We start from the raw sequence: 18,429 nt of genomic DNA, 5'->3' as shown, positions 1-18,429 counted from the left end.
TCTCCTTCAACAGAAGAATCCTGTGACAGAATCACCCACCACAACAGGACCAAGCGGCGTGGTAACGGACAACAGCAACAGCGGCGCAAAGAGGAATGGACATGGGATGATGTGTTGGACGGCAAGGGTTGCTACACATGGGAGGAGATCCTGGCGGGAAAGGATCGCCTTCCATGGGAACAGGTGGAGGCTGCTAGGAGAGCAGAGGCAGCCGGAGAGAGGAGCCGGCGATATGAGGGAACACGGCTGGCAAGGAAGCCCGTGAGGCAGCCCCAAAAATGTATTGGGGGGGGCACACAGGCCGAGGACACGCACCTCAGGGCGAGTGCGGGGAGGAGAAACAGGGAGTACTGGGCTCTGGACACGCACAGGAAGCCTGGTGCGGGGGGCTACCACCGGAGGGCTGGTGCGTGTAGGTGGCACTGGATAGGCCGGACCGTGCAGGCGCACTGGAGCTCTTGAGCACCGAGCCTGCCCAACCTTACCTGGTTGAATGCTCCCGGTCGCCCTGCCAGTGCAGCGAGGTGGAATAGCCCGCACTGGGCTATGCAGGCGAACCGGGGACACCATGCGCAAGGCTGGTGTCATGTAAGTGTGGGTGATTGTTCCTGTCTTTGTGTTTGTTACACCAGATAGGGCTGTTTTCGGTTTTTCACATTTCTTGTTTTGTATATTGTTCATTTATCATCTTCATTAAAGATGTATCACAATAACCACGCTGCGTTTTGGTCCGCCTCTCCTTCAACAGAAGAATCCCGTGACAGTCCCCAGTAGTCAATTGTCCTTCTATAAAAGAAGAACCCTGCGCCGGCGAGAGAGGACGAAGGACATATAAATCCTGCAGCTAGGGAGTCCCCAATGTAGGTGTCTATAGCCTTGACGGAAGCGAAGTAGCCCGAGCCTTGTTGATCATCTCCCGAAGGTCCTGGTACTCCGCGGGAATGGCAGAGTGGTCCGGGGATCGAGAAGGTGCCCCGGACCACTCTTTTATAGAAGAAGGACCTTCTCGAGCCCCGGGGAGGATGTCCCGGGGCAGGTTGCGCTGACTTCAGACACTGGGCGTGGCAGAATGGAGTCCAGCCCATGATTGCACCAGTAGACCAGTTGATGAGGAGATTGGGTCGCTGGAGCCAGGAGAATCCCAATACCACTGGAATCTGAGGAGACTTGATGAGCAGGAATTGAATAGTCTCGCTGTGATTCCCTGACACCCGTAGGTTGATGGGAGTGGTAATATGAGTGACCCAGCCAATAGACCGCCCGTCCAGTGCTCTAACATCCATGGGAGTGGAGAGAGGCTGAGTGGGGATGTTCAGCTCAGAAGCCAGAGTAGCATCCAAAAAACTCTCGTCCCAGAGTCAACGAGGACCCGAAAAGATTTAGACTGGTTTCCCCACAGCAGAATGGCATGGACAGGGGTGTGAGCAAGAGAAGAAGGAGTACTCACTCCTACCAGTGAGCATGATCTCTTTAAAGGACAAGAGGACACAGAATTACCAAGAGTCCTTTGACTCTTTGTGTCAATCCTGTATTGCCGTTCCGCTGGCAATAGCCCAGCTCTACCTAGTTGCATAGGCTCGGGAAGCGTTGACTCAGCCGTCTTCGGCAACTCTCGGGCAAGGTCAGGAAGCCTCGGCTTCTCTTGGAAATGGGATCGTCTGGGACTTCCGGGATGACTCGGATGCAAGGTGGAATCCCTGGACGTGTGAGTGAAGTCACCCATCGATTCTGATGGTCAAAGCGATGAGGGAATCGAGATCCGTAGGTAACTCCCAAACAACAAGCTCGTCCTTGACCTCCCCCGAGACGCCTTGCAGGAACATATCTAACAGTGCATCCTGGGTCCAAGCACTCTCCGCTGCCAACGTGCGGAAATCCACCACATAGTCGGCCAGGCTGCAGGAGTCCTGCCGAAGCTGAATTAGCTTCCGAGCATTTTCTCTACCGGAGAACGGGGTGTAAAAAACCTTCATCTCTCCCACAAATCCCTCCAGACTAACGCATATGGCCGGCTGCTTCCCATACAGCAGTAGCTCATGTGAGAGCCCTACCGGACATCCACGTGATGAGATGGATCACTCCAAGATAGCCTGAGGGGAATTAGGAGGGCTGAAGCTCGACAATGAGGGCACACTGAGCTAGAAGAAACACCCGACAGATGCTCTACTCTCCATTGAAGCATTCCGGGGGGGGTAAACGGTGCTCCCGAGAAGGTGGAGTGGTCGATGACACGGCTCTGCTAACAGCTGGGTTTCTGATATGTTCCTGCGCTGACTTCAGACACTGGGCGTGGCAGAATGGAGTCCAGCCCATGATTGCACCAGTAGACCAGTTGATGAGGAGATTGGGTCGCTGGAGCCAGGAGAATCCCAATACCACTGGAATCTGAGGAGACTTGATCGGTGCTCCCGAGAAGGTGGAGTGGTCGATGAGACGGCTCTGCTAACAGCTGGGTTTCTGAGCGGCTGTGGGATTACCACCGTGGTAGGCTGCCTCCCAGACAAACTGCGGAATTGCTTCAGCAAACTGTCCAATGCCTGGTCATGGCGTTCAGCCAACTCATTAAATAGTACCCGCAAAACACCAGTCTCAACATCAACAGTGAGGAGGCGACTCCGGGATGCTGGCCTTCTAGGCAGAGTTCCTCTGTCCAGTGTCTGTGCTCTTTTGCCCATCTTAAACTTTTCTTTTATTGGTCAGTCTGAGATATGGCTTTTTCTTTGCAACTCTGCCTAGAAGGACAGCTTCCCAGAGTCACCTCTTCACTGTTGATGGTGAGACTGGTGTTTTGCAGGTACTATTTAATGAAGCTGCCAGTTGAGGACTTGTGAGGTGTTTGTTTCTCAAACTAGATACTCTAATGTACTTGTCCTCTTGCTCAGTTGTGCACCAGGGCCTCTCACTCCTCTTTCTATTCTGGTTAGGGCCAGTTTGCGCAGTACTTTGAAGGGAGTGGTACACAGCGTTGTATGAGATCTTCAGTTTCTTGGCAATTTCTCACATGGAATAGCCTTCATTTCTTAGAACAAAAATAGACTGACGAGTTTCAGAAGAAAGTTCATGGTTCCATTTTGAGCCTGTAATCGAACACACAAATGCTGACGCTCCAGATACTCAACTAGTCTAAAGAAGGACAGTGTTAGGACAGCAGTTTTCAGCTGTGCTAACATAATTGCAAAAGTGTTTTCTAATGATCAATTAGCCTTTTAAAATGATAAACTTGGATTAGCTAACACAACGTGCCATTGGAACACAGGAGTGATGGTTGCTGATAATGGGCCTTTGTACGCCTATGTAGATATTCCATAAAAAGAATCTGCCGTTTCAAGCTACAATAGTCATTTACAACATTAACAATGTCTACACTGTATTTCTGATCAATTTGATGTTATTTTAATGGACAAAAAAATGTGCTTTCCTTTCAAAAACAAGGACATTTCTAGGTGACCCCAAACTTTTGAACGGTAGTGTACATACCCCAACCAGAAGCCATGGATTACAGGCAACATTCGCACTGAGCTAAAGGGTAAAGCTGCCGCTTTCAAGGAGCGGGACTCTAACCCGGAAGCTTATAAGATATCCCGCTAAGCCCTTCGACGAACCATCAAACAGGCAACGCGTCAAAACAGGACTAAGATTGAATTGTACTACACAGACTCTGATGCTCGTCAGATGTGGCAGGGCTTGCAGACATTACAGACTACAAAGGGAAGCACAGCCGAGAGCTAGCCAGTGACACGAGCCTACCAGACGAGCTAAATAACTTCTATGCTCGCTTCGAGGCAAGTAACACTGAAATATGCATGAGAGCACCAGCTGTTCCGGACGACTGTGTGATCACGCTCTCCGCAGCCGATGTGAGTAAGACCTTTAAACAGGTCAACATTCACAAGGCACCTGGGCCAGACGGATTACCAGGATGTGTACTCCGAGCATGTGCTGACCAACTGGCAAGTGTCTTCACTGACATTTTCAACCTCTCCCTGTCTGAGTCTTTAATACCAACATGTTTCAAGCAGACCACCTTAGTCCCTGTACCCAAGAACACTAAGGTAACCTACCTAAATGACTACAGACCCGTAGCACTCACGTCTGTAACCATGAAATGCTTCGAAAGGCTGGTCATGGCTCACATCAACACCATTATCCCAGAAACCCTAGACCCACTCCAATTTGCATACCAGATCCACAGATCCACAGATGATGCAATCTCGATTGCACTCCACACTGCTCTTTCCCACCTGGACAAAAGGAACACCTATGTGAGAATGCTATTCATTGACTACAGCTCAGTGTTCAACACCATAGTGCCCTCAAAGCTCATCACTAGGCTAAGGACCCTGGGATTAAACACCTCCCTCTGCAACTGGATCCTGGACTTCCTGACAGGCTGCCCCCTGGTGGTAAGGGTACGTAACAACACTTCCGACACGCTTTACTTCAACAAGGAGGCCCCTCAGGGGTGTGTGCTCAGTCCCCTCCTGTACTCCCTGTTCCCTCATGACAGCACGGCCAGGCACGACTCCAACACCATCATTAAGTTTGCTGATGATACAACAGTGGTAGGCCTGATCACTGACAATGATAAGACAGCATATAGGGAGGAGGTCAGAGACCTGATCATGTGGTGCAAGGACAACAACCTCTCCCTCAATGTGATCAAGACAAAGAAGTTGATTGTGGACTACAGGAAAAGAAGGACCGAGCACGCCACCATTCTCATAGACGGGGCTGTAGTGGAGCAGGTTGAGAGCTTCAAGTTCCTTGCTGTCCCATCACCAACAAACTAACATGGTCCAAGCACACCAAGACAGTCGTGAAGAGGGCACGACAAAACCTATTCCCCCTCAGGAGACTGAAAAGATTTGGCATTGGTCCTCAGATCCTCAAAAGGCTTTACAGCTGCACCATCGAGAGCATCCTGACGGGTTGCATCACTGCCTGGTATGGCAACTGCTCGGCTCCCGACCGCAAGGCACTACAGAGCGTGGTGAGTACGGACCCAGTACATCACCGGGGCCAAGCTTCCTGCCATCCAGGACCTCTATACCAAGACTCCAGCCACCCTAGTCATAGACTGTTCTCTCTGCTACTGCACGGCAAGCGGTACTGGAGCGCCAAGTCTAGGTCCAAGAGGCTTCTAAACAGCTTCTACCCCCAAACCATAAGACTCCTGAACAGCTAATCAAATGGCTACCCAGACTATTTGCATTGCCCCCCTTCTATGCTGCTGCTACTCTGTTATTATCTATGTATAAGTCACTTTAATAACTCTACCTACATGTACATATTACCTCAATTACCTCGACACTGGTGCCCCCGCACATTGACTCTGTACCGGTACCCCCTGTATATAGCCCTGCTATTGTTATTTACTGCTGCTCTTTAATTATTTGTTATTATTATCTCTTCATTTTTCGGGGGGTATTTTCTTAAAACTGAATTGTTGGTTAAGGGCTTGTAAGTAAGCATTTCACTGTAAAGCACACCTCATTTCACTACACCTGTTGTATTCGGCGCATGTGACAAATAAAATGTGATTTGATTTGAATTGTGTATTTGTATCTGCACTCATTTTGGACCGTTAGCCTGTTGATCAATTCTGTTCAGTTGACTTTGTTTATCTGCTATATTCTCATGGTTACAGGCAGACTTAAATAAGCTTAAGTTGGATCATGTAGGCTACGAACTAGTCTGTGGGTGTCTTTTTCAATAGCACTGCTGCCCTCTGTTTCTAGGTAGGAGCACTGTACTTTGGCCAATAAAATAATATACATAATAGCTCATCTCAGCTTGAGTAAGGCTGTAGGGTTTGGCCATGTGAAGCTGGGGCTAACATGTGACAAATTATAATCGTACACAAATTGACCTCGGAAGTAAACAACATTTGCATATTAAAATAAAAAGAAACAGTAGGTACCCGGCACAGCCTATCTCTTATCTCCAAACAAATATGGCAAGTTTGGCAACCAGGTCATAAACTTTGACACATGAGGTGAAGCATATAAAACACGTTATCCATTCTCATGTGGTCTAGGCCAGGGGTTTTCAACTGGGGGTCCACGAAGATACTGTAGTGGGTCCTATAAAATATTATTTATATTATTTTATTTTCAGTGTTTTTTTATTTTATTTTTTATATCGCTTGCAACATACCTACAGTAGAAAAGAGGAGAATATATTCTAATGATGTCCACTTTATTGATCAACTCCTAATATTGAGCAAACTACACTCATTGGAGCCAATTACACTCACTGGAATATCTGACATAGGCCTTGAAAAAGCATCCGAGAATAGGCTACCAGTGCGGGAAGTGCCACTGGCTGCTGGTAAGCTTTCTTGACTTGGACATTAGCCTACATTGGCCTAAACAACTGCTCTTAGCGAACATGGGTTTGGAGTTACCTTTCTAGATAATAGGCTATGTTAGATTTTTACATCTCCTCTTCCACTTAGAATGTGGGAGGTCAAAATAATGAAAAACTATCTTCCAAATCTATTCATTTTAAAATGTTTCAAACTTTTTGTTGCTATTATCATTCACCTGATGATAAGACAAGACATTAAAAAATGAATTGATAAAGTATGATGGGGTCTCTGGGTCACCGTATACCAGGGAGGGGCTCCCTGGGCAAGACAAGGTTGAAGACCCCTGTATTAGGCTTACAGACATAAGATCTTCATTTGAGACAGTTTGCTACAGCAGGGAAATAATTTTGCAACAACAGGAAATGTGAATTATTAAGTGGATTATAATTAATGGACATTTTTTGTAGGGGTTGATAAATGTTTCCTTATGGAAATCAAGTCTGACGTTTTAATGTGGAAATTACAAACTTAAGAAGCCTTTTCAAACAATGAACACAAGCAGACATTGCAATAGTAACTTATTAGAATCACCCACCCCCACACAATTCGGTAATTTAATAAGATTGTCAATTCACGTCCAGTCTCCATGGCCTACCAGTTCACAGCTGTACAGATGTGTGGTGAATTCATCTGATGGAGAAGAGGCGTTCATTGTTCAGTGAGAAAGGAAGTGGTGAAGCGAAAGGGTTGGTGCCGCGTTCAAATCAACTATAATACGAGGTCAAATCATGACGTCAGTGATTTTCAGGTTGGAAAGTCTAAAAAGCTGTAAAAAAAAAGAGATCCGAGTTCCCGAGTGGAAATTCCGATTTGGATGACTATTCGAATCGGGTTTTCCCAGTCGGACCTCGTATTTTTTCTCCAAGTTCCCAGTTCTTTTGAACAGACTGAATTCAGAGATGTCCGAGTTCCAAGCTCCCAGTGGTTTTGAACGCGGCATTACTCTGCCCAAAATCTGTCCACGAAGTGAGGTATTCTTGTATGGAGGTCAATGAGACAGTGTCGAATTTGGTCGAGCATAAAATGTAACTGCTAATTTTCCACGTGAGGCTTATTTGATCGAATACACGTTTCGTAATTGTGAGGTTGTTACGAATGCACTATATAAGTGGCCGCACGTGGCGTTTCGGCAATTTGGGAAAAACCGACTACATTTATATTGGAGCTGTGCGTGTTGTTCACTCGCGTATCTTCCCTTTCTGATTGGCTAGAATGGTCCCACCTGATATTGACTCCTCCCGTTTGCCTTCCATCTTTGAGGACATGTATTTCCATTGTTCAGTCATTTGTTAGAGCAGCTACTCGACTATCTTGTCAATATAATAGATCATCTTCGGTTCAGTCAAAAAACTGGAGCTTTGACGTCACACCACTATTTTCCGCAGGATTAAAGATGGCGCCGCATCATGTACTAAAGTGCTGTCAACGGAGTTTAGCTTGGATACCTGTTATTTTCATCAACCTGGTCGTTGGCTGGTCTTATTATGCATACGTCGTGGAACTCTGCATCTGTAAGTATACAATTATCGTTTTTGGATGATTAACGGAGTTTGTTTCCTTATTGAAACAAAGTTGCTTGACTGCCCAGCTGGAGGATGTGTAGGATTCGGGAAACAGTACAGAAATGTGGTGGGACGACAACAGGTGAAACAGTGAAAGACTACTTTGTTGCGGATTAGTGTGTGTTCGCCAAGATATTGAAGCTAATTTTATAGAGCCCAACTTCCCACATAAATTTCGATACCTCGTTTTAGATATTGCCGACAATCCTGTGGAAAACATAATTAGATATTTCCCTATGACTAAAGAATTTATAACCCCCCCCCCCTAAATTACCTAAATTTTTTATTATTTTGACTTTCTTTAGCCTAGGTCTCATCTGGGCTGTGATTCTGTATTAGATTGTGCCAATAATCTTAAGAGCCATTTGATATGAGGCTACTCTGCCCTCAAATACTCGTATTCCCATACAGCTGACTCGTCATGTGAACCTCACTGTGACTAAACCAGTTTTAGCCTGTTTCTGCTGCTGATGGTACAATGACATGCATGTCTGTCAGTCAGTCAGTGAGTGGCTATAATCAGGGGCATCCCTTCAGCAGGGCAAACAAAGCATTCTGTGATGAGTGGGTCCCCCACTGGTAGTGCCAGGCTACCACTGGAGTGTGAGAGGAGGGGGTCTGTAGATGTGAGCATACTACTGTAGTACTGTTACTCTGCAGACGCATCAATCAGATGCCCTCTCTAAACTCCTATTTTCTCTCTCTGTGTGTACTTTGTCTGTTTCAGTTACAATCCCAAATAATGCAGAAAAAAGTAAGTAACATTCAGAACATTTGGTGCTTTCACAACTGTCTTTGATCACACAAACTCTATTGTATCATACCTGGTTGTTTTTTGTTCTTGCTCCCTCTCTCCAACAGTATCATACCTGGTTGTTTTTTGTTCTTGCTCCCTCTCTCCAACAGTATCATACCTGGGTGTCTTCCACCTGTTCTTCATCATGTTTATCTGGTCCTACTGGAAGACTATCTGCAGTAGGCCTGTCAGCCCCTCTAAAGAGGTATTACAGAGTAGGGCTGACCCAATTTAGTCTACTGGTCGATATTTTTTTTGTGGGTTGGCGGCAAGTATATATATTTTTTAAATGTATGGCACACGAGACGCCTGTCTGAGTGGACTAATCCATTGCGGATGCCGCTGGGATGACACACCAGTATCACCAGTAGTACATTTACAGTTAATTACCATAATTTCTCATCTACAATGTTTGTTTGGTTATGGCAATATCTGTTTCCTGTGGAAATGTCGTAAAATAGGCCTACCCAATTACTTCTTATCCCATGCACAAATATCCTACAGCTGTGTCAGTCTGTCCGGATCTCACTAGCTCAGGATATGGCCCAGAATATTTTATACAATGTTGCAAGTTTGCTAGCTCGGACCAAATTAATAGTTGATACAGTGTTTCATGTTCCTTACAGACAAGCCATGTGTAGCCAATGTGAGTTATAGGATATTTATTTTTATCAGGATATTTTCTTCCTGCGGGCTGCAATGTTTTTGTTTGTTGGCTTTTTACATATTGGCAATGGCGATAAAGTTACTTTTAGATTTGTATCATTTTCATTTAGATAGAATATTGATTAACCACATGACATTGATTCTGAGATACATAGACTTATTACAAATTAAAATGTGCATATGTAAATCATAACTGGCATGCAGATCAGTAGAAATGGTAGGATAACTTGGCACTCCAAATGGAAAAGGTTACTGATCGCTGGTGTAGCCTATTACCGTCTTCTGGTTAGGCTATCTTGATCTCTGGCTCCCGCTTAAGTCATTTGTTTCTTAATTTTTAATCACAGTGCTTAAAGCATCAGACAAGCTCAGTAGCCAACATATAGTTGATTTCATTCAAACATATGTTGTGTCTATACATGGAAAAATGCATGTTTTAACATTCCGACTGGTCATAAGAACAGACTACTTTCGGTCAGTCAAGATTTTCATCGGAGACAGCCCTAATACACAGTGTATCTGTCTTCACCAGTAGTACTAATTCTGCCTCTCGTGAGATGCTACACCACAATGCCACGGGGCCAGGGGAATGGGCACTGGGCTGGGTGGTTCCCTAGGCGCTCTGTAATTACACTGTACAGCAGATGTTCACATAGGAGTGTGTGAGAGCATATGGTTGTGAAGTGGGATTACTCTGTCTCAATCTCAAGTTACTTGTTTCACATTTCAACTGGGCCCTAATTTCTAGATGCATGACTACCGGTACTAACTATGTTATAACATACTTGGTGAAACTCTCTCTGTTCTCCCATCAGTTTTGTCTGGCCAAAGTGGAGAAGGAGCAGTATGAGAAGGAGCAGCCAGATGCTCAGCAGGACATCCTGAAGAAAGCGGCCGTAGGATTGCCTGTCTACACACGCACTGGGACCGGGGGTGAGAATACAATACAGTCGACACATGGTTGGAACACACACACCTTGGATTTAAAGCTGATGATGATTGAGCAGGTGTATTGGTGTGTTCTCCACAGCCGTCCGGTACTGTGACCACTGTCAAGTGATCAAACCCGACCGCTGCCACCACTGCTCCACCTGTGACATGTGAGTTCAGTTAGTTCTGTCTCTATGGGGTTCAGATGAGATGCACCATTGGATTTTATGTGGGGTCTTTTTAGATGCTTCAACTCTAAAGTAATATACTATTTTCTTCTTTCCCTTGTTTTTTGTGCTCGCTCTCTCTCTCTCTCTCTCTCTCTCTATCTCAGGTGTGTACTGAAGATGGATCATCACTGTCCATGGTATGTAACACCTCAGTCCATTCTTGTAATTTAGATGCTTAGCAACAGTACACTCCTTTTGTGTGTGAAGTTCTTTGTTCATACTGACTTGATAGTGATTGGATCAGTGGAGAGTTTAATCCTCTCAATTCTACTGCATCAGCATATTTGATCTGTCTGACCTTTTTACTTGATGAAGTCACTGTTTTGTCTAGTACAGCAATGAAAAAGGGATTACCCAGCTCTCAAACAGATAATTCTGTAGACTTTGTCCTCACTGTATTTGATACAGATTAGAGAATAGAGGCAACTAGTAGAGAAGGCAGCAGGAGCCACGTTGACTGATTAATTTACCCCTCTCTCTCTGTTTCTTGCTCAGGGTGAATAACTGTGTTGGATTTTCGAACTACAAGTTCTTTGTCTTGTTTCTGGCCTACTCCATGCTGTATTGTGTGTTTATCGCTGCTACTGTCCTGCAGTATTTCATAAAATTCTGGACAGTAAGTACTACTAAGTAATACTCTAGCTGCCTTTCATTTCTTCCTTAGCCAGAGCTTAGTGGTTGAGTGTAAACACTGACAGCAGTAAGATCCCTGATCGCATGTTCCAATTAGCCAATACCCAAATCCTCTACATAATCCACCTCAAATTTGAGCAGTCTGCATGTCAGATTTATTTTTATATCTAATCGCTGTAAAATAGTTGCACACATTTCTCCACTAACAATCTGTCTCTAATACTTTGCCTAAAGCATTGCCGAAGGAGATCTGTTGGGGATTGTCCTCAGGTAAAATGCAAGATTGTCACCATCTGATCGTCATGGTTAGTTAAAAAGTAAGGTTGCACTTCTTTGAATAGCCTATTGCCACTAATGGCAAGTCACAATAAGGTAAGCTAGAGAAGCTCCACCCATAATGGCATTCACAGGCCTTTTGTCTCTGATGTACAAGTCGCTGTTGAGGGATTCTCTTCAGTATGTGTCAAACACTCTTGTCTTGCAGCATAAGCTGTTGTCTGTTCCTCCTTGAGTGTTAAGACTGGGCTTCTGTCCTTGTCTGTGTTGTATGCTGCCTTGCTTGTGACAATGAATGCCCACTGTCATCTTGGCCAACTGAGGCCCAGTGTGGAGTTGGACAGGATTGGTTGTTTAGCATGTCTTATTTTGCATATTGAATTCACAGACAACCAAAGGTCTGTACTGTATGTAGTACCTGCTGGGGCCATTCACTGAACAGTCATGTAGGCTCAGATTCTGCTTCTCCAGAATGAGGAGGTCACCCATTGTCATTTACAACTGACTGATCCTGTGTGTCTGTGCACATCCTGTGTGTCTGTGCAGAAGGTTAACATTACTACTGTATGGTTCTGTTGAAAAGTATGACATCACTAACGGCTCTCCTCTCTCTTCCCTCTCAAGAATCAGCTGCCCGACACTCACGCCAAATTCCACGTGTTGTTTCTGTTTTTTGTGGCGGCAATGTTCTTCATCAGCATCCTGTCGCTTTTCAGCTACCATCTCTGGCTTGTGGGAAAGAACAGGACCACCATAGGTAGCTGCCATGCCTCACCATGCTGTAACACAGAACATCTCATCCACTATTGTCTTGATTGATTGTTGACAACATTTTATCATTGTTTGTCATAGTATAAGTTTATGTATTGGTTTTTATTTCAGAGGCTTTCAGGGCTCCTGTCTTCAGAAATGGCCCAGACAAAAATGGCTTCTCTCTGGGCTTCAGTAGGAACGTGGTGGAGGTGTTTGGAGACCAGAAGAAGTACTGGATGTTTCCCATCTACACCAGGTGAAAACACCAAGTCTACTATCTACCTATTCTTTTGGAGCTTTAGAATAGTTTTTTTAAGTAGACCACAAAACATTTCAAATACTTAGGATGCTTAATAAGTGAAAAATATATAAAGAACTTGATCCCATCACTCACCAATATGAAAGCAGACCTAATTAAATGGAACAATCTTCACAGAAATCTAAGCGGTAGAATTAACCTTTTCAGAATGGAATGGCTCCCAAAGTATAGTTATTCTCTGTAATACGAATTACCCCACCGAAGTATACTCGGTCATAACAGACTGTATATGGGCAAATAAAACTGCTAGAATAAAAAGTAACATTTTACATCTTCCTATGTCTAAATGTTGGTTTTAACCTTCCAGACTTGGAATTGTATCAACTCGCCTCTCAAGGCTTTTGCTTGTGACATATAGTTAAATGCATTAAAGAGGAAAAATGGGTACATTTTGAAGATGCACATGTTCACTGCAGAATCTTTTTACGTGTCTTATTTTCAAAGGAAAAAAGCTAAGAACATTAACAACTTCATAGTTAAGAACAACATGGACATTTTTTTACGTATTCTACAAAAACCAATATGACCTCCTAAAAACACAAGCCTATTGAACAGTCCTTGGACAGCTTTTCAGAATTCGCCAATAAATAAATTGGTCCACATGTAAATCTAAAGTCATAGAAACGCACATATTTCCATGACTGCATTACAAAGCAATTTTGGATTGACTAATGTAGATATTTTAAAATGCATGCAACTTAAAACGTTTCACAATGTCTATTTGATATTTTGGACAACAGAGCAATCTTGAGGGAATCCTATTTGAGTCAGAACAGGATGTTCATATGATAGGTAAGATATACAAGCCTATCCAACTGACAAAAACTATTGGAACTAAAACTGAAAAATAACTGATATTGGCACAAGATGGAGGGAATGTTGGAACATAACTAACGAAATGACAGTTAGCGAAAATGTAGGCTTGATCCAGTATAAACTAATGTATTGAATTTATTATACAAGAGACAAAATTCACAAATTCTACAGCACAACTGCAGAGTCATGTCTTAAGTGTAAAACTAACAATGAGGCAATAATCCAATGCCTTCTGGGATTGTTATATAGTCCAAAAGTTAGTTGGCTGTCAGAAGTATTAGTGGAAATGTACTTTTAATCCATCTGTCTTTTAATCCAGACATGGCATATGAGGGTGCAGTGAGATACCCAATGGGTTGGACAGTACTTTTCTCGTCAGTCACCTTGAAAAAACGTATACGTAACCTGGAAATAAACCAATCCTCCGTTGTTAACACAATGGAAAGTTCAAGTGCTTTATTATCTAAATGTTGAAAGTGCGTGGGCGACGGAGAGAAACAAAAGGGTGCAGTTTGAGGCCATGTGGCTGGAGCGTGATAAGGGCTCTGGAGATGCAGGTGTGATGTTATTTGTATGTTTTGTATTGTTTAAAAAAAACAGTGCAGGGTTTAAATACCAAATGTCCCTCCCCCTGTTCTCTCTCTCCTCTCCTTTCTCTCCGTTAGTCATGGTGATGGACACAGTTTTGTCACCCGGTTGCTGACCTTAGATCCTGAGCAAATAGCTGTGGGCCTCCAGATCAACGGCAAAAGGTTATTTATGGTTTCTCGGGTTGATTTTATTTATTTCCTGTTTCAGTAAAATTATCTCACCTAATTCATTAAATTCATCTCTGCCTTGTCCTCCAACAGCTCTGTAGATGGTCTGGCAAGCCCCAAGCACATCCTTGGCAACAACATTAACCACATTGAGGGCCATCAGGATGGTATGTAGATTCCCCATAGATATCCTGTAATGTCAAGTAGCCATGTGTCTGTGTGCTGCCTGACCCTAGAACCCTTGTGTTTCAGACGTAGCTCAGACGGTAACTGTGACAATGGAGAGCGAATCATAGACAGGTAAGCCTATAGATGAGTTCCGCTGAAGTGCGCGTGTTTCCTGCAGACCTTAGAGTGGAAACTGATGACCACCAGGTGGCTCAAATGGCCAGTTTACATGTCTGCCAGGAGACAACTGAGCCATTAACTGTGATGCCTTACAACCAGCAGCATCTCTGTCTCTACAGAAACCAGCATTTTATCACATGCAGTACCCCTACTACCATGGACAAAATGTCAAGTAAACGCTCTTGAATAGCCGTCATCCTTTTAATTGTCGTTCTTATGACCACCAAACAGCATCCCTGTTACCATGGACAAACCCTGGACACGACATCTGTCACCAGAGCTTTAATCAGCTTTCAGTTTCCATCCTCACCAAACACATGCAGATGCGTTTTCTTTGTTGCTAACCAAAAACGCACAACAATATTTTTGTTGGTAACTATTATTAATCTCTGGAACTGCTCTGTTATTCAAGCCAAAAAAGAATACTCTTTGCACTAGGTCAGATAAGTGCAGGAAAGTAATTGCTTTACAGTTATACGCCTCTGTCAAATCAGTATTCACTTGCTTTATTGGAAAAAATGAAGAGGTCACTGTGTCTTAGCACAGAAAATGTGTTAGTGGCTTTGATTTGATTAAACCCAGAGGATACAATGTGGTGTCTTGAGGCCCTGAAGGTCATGAGCACTACTGTCTCAGGTGATTGTAGCGTGTGTGTACTGTATGCACTTTACACTTGAATCCTGTGACGGGTGCTAAGCGTATCCATTGATTTCAATAGGACAGTAGGTTTATATGAACCACGGCATTGTAGGACCCTATGCCTCTCCCAAAATCCTCTCCTGCTCTGCATCATCGTAACTTAAATGTGCATTGTGCCTTCAGTACAGTATGGAAGAACAAAGGTATAGTGCAGTGCCATAGTTGACCGTAGCATGGTGTAATAACTTTACAATTTATACAGATGGAAATGGAACCCGGAGAGCATTTTTGTTTACAATTTTACGGGCCAAATCCCCACTCATGTTTTGCACAATTCCGTGCATCAGTCATGATATACACTGAGTGTACAAAACATTAGGAAAGCCTTTCCTAATATTGAGTTGCACCCCCTTTTGCCCTCGGCACAGCCTCAATTTGTCGGGGCATGTTCTACAAGGTATTGAAACTTTTCAACAGGGATCCTGGCCCAATTTGACTCCCAATACAGTTGTATCAAGTTGGCTGGGTGTCCTTTGGGTGGTGGACCATTCTTGATACACTTGGAAAACAAACTGTTGAGTGTGAAACCCAGCAGCATTGCAGTTCTTGACACTCAACCAGGCACCTACTACCATACCCTGTTCAAAGGCTCTTATTTATTTTGTCTTGCCCATTCACCATCTGAATGGCACACATACATAATCCATGTCTCAAAGCTTAAAAATGATTCTTTAACCTGTCTCCACCCCTTCATCTATACTCATTGAAGTGGATTTAACAGGTGACCAACAAGGGATCATAGCTTTCACCTGGATTTACCTGGTCAGTCTCATGTTCCTAATGTTTTGTACACTCAGTGTGACCAGGTAGATTTTTTTTTTTGAATCAAGAATTTGGTTGGGAGTCAACAGTTTTTTCAGAGGTGTATAATTAATTAACATTGGACAGCATTGTTATTTCATTAAGTATTTATTTTCAAGGTTTCATTTAAGTTGCAGATTTTCCATTGTTTATTTTTGCTATTGTCTGCATTGCCATGTTGTTTTCAGATATGTAGCGTTTTTTAAACTGCGTTTATGAAGATTAAGGTATCTGTGAAGTCATCACTTTTGTTCGCGAGAGGGGACTTCGACACATTTCACAGGAAAGTGAGATTAATTGTTTGATGTCAGAGTTCTATCTTTGAGAATAAGGACTTGCTATTTGTGTTCACTTTATACAAAACACACTCCTTCAATTCCTGACTTTTCAATCTGATGAATGGCATACATATGGAGAAAAACGGAAGGCTTTGAACAAAATGTTTTTTAAAGCACATTTTACATCACAAATGCTGCTTTCTTTAATTATTATAGCTGTTTTCTTATTATTTGATTGTTTTGTCATGTACGATGTTGAGCATATACATAAATATTTAATGTACTGAACCAGATTTGTTAATACCAGTAGGCCAGTTTCCATGTGTAGTAGTCCCTGGAAAGTTACTGTTCTGCTGTAGTAAATCATGCCAGGATGCTCATAGACCACCAAGAGGAGGCTAGAGCTAGACATCAACCTCTCAATGGACACTTTTTATTATTTAAAAAATAAAAATAAATTGTGTATGATCGTGTTTCTCAATTTCCAACTGACTATGATCCATGTGTTTTTTAGGAGAGTTGTTTGGAATTTGCAAGCGGTTTGTTTACTGGATGCATAAATGTTTGTGTAACACCCTATCGTGGAGGAATGTAGAGCATTGTGACTAACCAGAAATCCCAACTTTCTCATTTTAAATGAATGCCATAGACAAGTATTTTGTGCTACATTGTATATTCACAAGATCTGTTGCCGGTAAATCATGGACCAATTTCCTGTTGATTTTTTTTTATTTTATAATATCTTATTTTTTTATTGAAGCTGTTTTGCATGTTAAGTATTTTCTCACTATTTGTACTACCCTTTCAGCCAGTTTTGGTTGTTCATGTTTTTTTTTTTTTTTAAATATAATCTAAATGTGGAAATAATTTTCACAAAGTTCAATAATTTCTTATTTTGTAGATGAATACACTGTTAATGTGTACATTTTAACAATAAATACTGTTTTCAGTGCATTCATTCTTGATTAATGCACTTCTACGTTGTTAGAAACCATGTTGGTTGCTTAGATAGTCCCATTACAACAAGGGTAGGGCCTGCTAAATGTTGGATACCGTCTGATGTAACATTTTAGTTAGACCACTTTATATGATGAGAGCAATGCGCCAAAATAAGCCACTGTCATGTCATAAGTCACTTGGCAAATCTTCAGCAAACGTGAGGGCAAGGTTTAGCAATATAAGACTATTCACACATCGTGGGGTCAACGAACGAGGTGTCAGTGACAGATGCATGGAAAATCACAGCATTCACTGTTACACATTTTTATATATTTTTTTATTTCACCTTTATTTAACCAGGTAGGCTAGTTGAGAACAAGTTCTCATTTACAACTGCGACCTGGCCAAGATAAAACAAAGCAGTTCGACACATACAACTCCACAGAGTTACACATGGAATAAACAAACATACAGTCAATAATACAATAGGAAAAAGTCTATATACATTGTGTGCAAATGAGGTAGGATAAGGGAGGTAAGGCAATAAATAGGCCATAGTTGTGAAATAATTACTGTATAGCAATTAAACACCGGAGTGATAGATGTGCAGAAGATGAGTGCAAGTAGAGATACTGGGGTGCAAAGGAGCAAAATAAATAACAGTATGGGGATGAGGTAGTTGGATGGGCTGTTTACAGATGGGCTATGTACAGGAGCAGTGATCTATGAGCTGCTCTGACAGCTGGTGCTTAAAGTTAGTGAGGGAGATATGAGTCTTCAGCTTCGTGATTTTTGCAGTTTGTTCCAGTCATTGGCAGCAGAGAACTGGAAGGAACGGCGGCCAAAGGAGGGATTGGCTTTGGGGATGACCAGTGAAATATACCTGCTGGAGCGCATGCTACGGGTGGGTGCTGCTATGGTGACCAGTGAGCTGAGAAAAGGCGGGGCTTTACCTAGCAAAGACTTATAGTTGACCTGGAGCCAGTGGATTTGGTGACGAATATTAAGCGAGGGCCAGCCAACGAGAGCATACAGGTCGCAGTGGTGGGTAGTATATGGGGCTTTGGTGACAAAACAGATGGCACTGTGATAGACTGCATCCAAGAGAGTTTACAGTCTAACCAGACACCTAGGTAATTGTAGTTGTCCACATATTCTAAGTCAGAACCGTCCAGAGTAGTGATGCTGGATGGGCGGGCAGGTGTGGGCAGAAATCGGTTGATGAGCATGCATTTAAGAGCAGTTGGAGGCCACG

At 43.2% G+C, this 18,429-nt stretch overlaps 1 protein-coding gene across 5 annotated transcripts; it reads left to right on the top strand.

The window, feature by feature from the left end:
- Positions 1 to 7,628: 7,628 nt before the first annotated feature.
- LOC112231234 (palmitoyltransferase ZDHHC20-B) lies at positions 7,629 to 15,726 on the top strand. Of its 5 annotated transcripts, none has more exons than XM_024397875.2 (14): positions 7,629 to 7,881; positions 8,660 to 8,686; positions 8,839 to 8,933; positions 10,210 to 10,327; positions 10,425 to 10,494; positions 10,659 to 10,691; positions 11,050 to 11,170; positions 11,422 to 11,457; positions 12,088 to 12,220; positions 12,346 to 12,472; positions 14,017 to 14,103; positions 14,203 to 14,276; positions 14,362 to 14,409; positions 14,689 to 15,726. In XM_024397875.2, the coding sequence occupies exons 1-13, from the start codon at positions 7,764 to 7,766 to the stop codon at positions 14,403 to 14,405; spliced, it is 1,083 nt and encodes a 360-aa protein (XP_024253643.1). In that variant the 5' UTR covers positions 7,629 to 7,763; the 3' UTR covers positions 14,406 to 14,409; positions 14,689 to 15,726. The 5 variants fall into 5 exon arrangements, with proteins under 5 accessions (XP_024253643.1, XP_024253642.1, XP_024253641.1 ...); XM_024397874.2 differs by having other exon boundaries at positions 14,577 to 15,726; XM_024397873.2 differs by having other exon boundaries at positions 7,632 to 7,881; positions 14,362 to 15,726.
- Positions 15,727 to 18,429: the final 2,703 nt, after the last annotated feature.

This window comes from Oncorhynchus tshawytscha, linkage group LG33 (genome assembly GCF_018296145.1).
Source record: "Oncorhynchus tshawytscha isolate Ot180627B linkage group LG33, Otsh_v2.0, whole genome shotgun sequence".
Lineage (NCBI taxonomy): Eukaryota > Metazoa > Chordata > Actinopteri > Salmoniformes > Salmonidae > Oncorhynchus > Oncorhynchus tshawytscha.
The sequence above is the reverse complement of the archived record's forward strand: the minus strand, read 5'-3'. Positions and strand labels throughout refer to the sequence as shown.

Coding starts and splice junctions, on each gene's coding strand:
- LOC112231234 (XM_024397875.2), top strand. CDS start 7,764: ATGGCGCCGCATCATGTACTAAAGTGCTGTCAACGGAGTTTAGCTTGG. Junction 7,882..8,659: donor CGTCGTGGAACTCTGCATCT/GTAAGTATACAA, acceptor TGTCTGTTTCAG/TTACAATCCCAAATAATGCA. Junction 10,692..11,049: donor ATGGATCATCACTGTCCATG/GTATGTAACACC, acceptor TTTCTTGCTCAG/GGTGAATAACTGTGTTGGAT.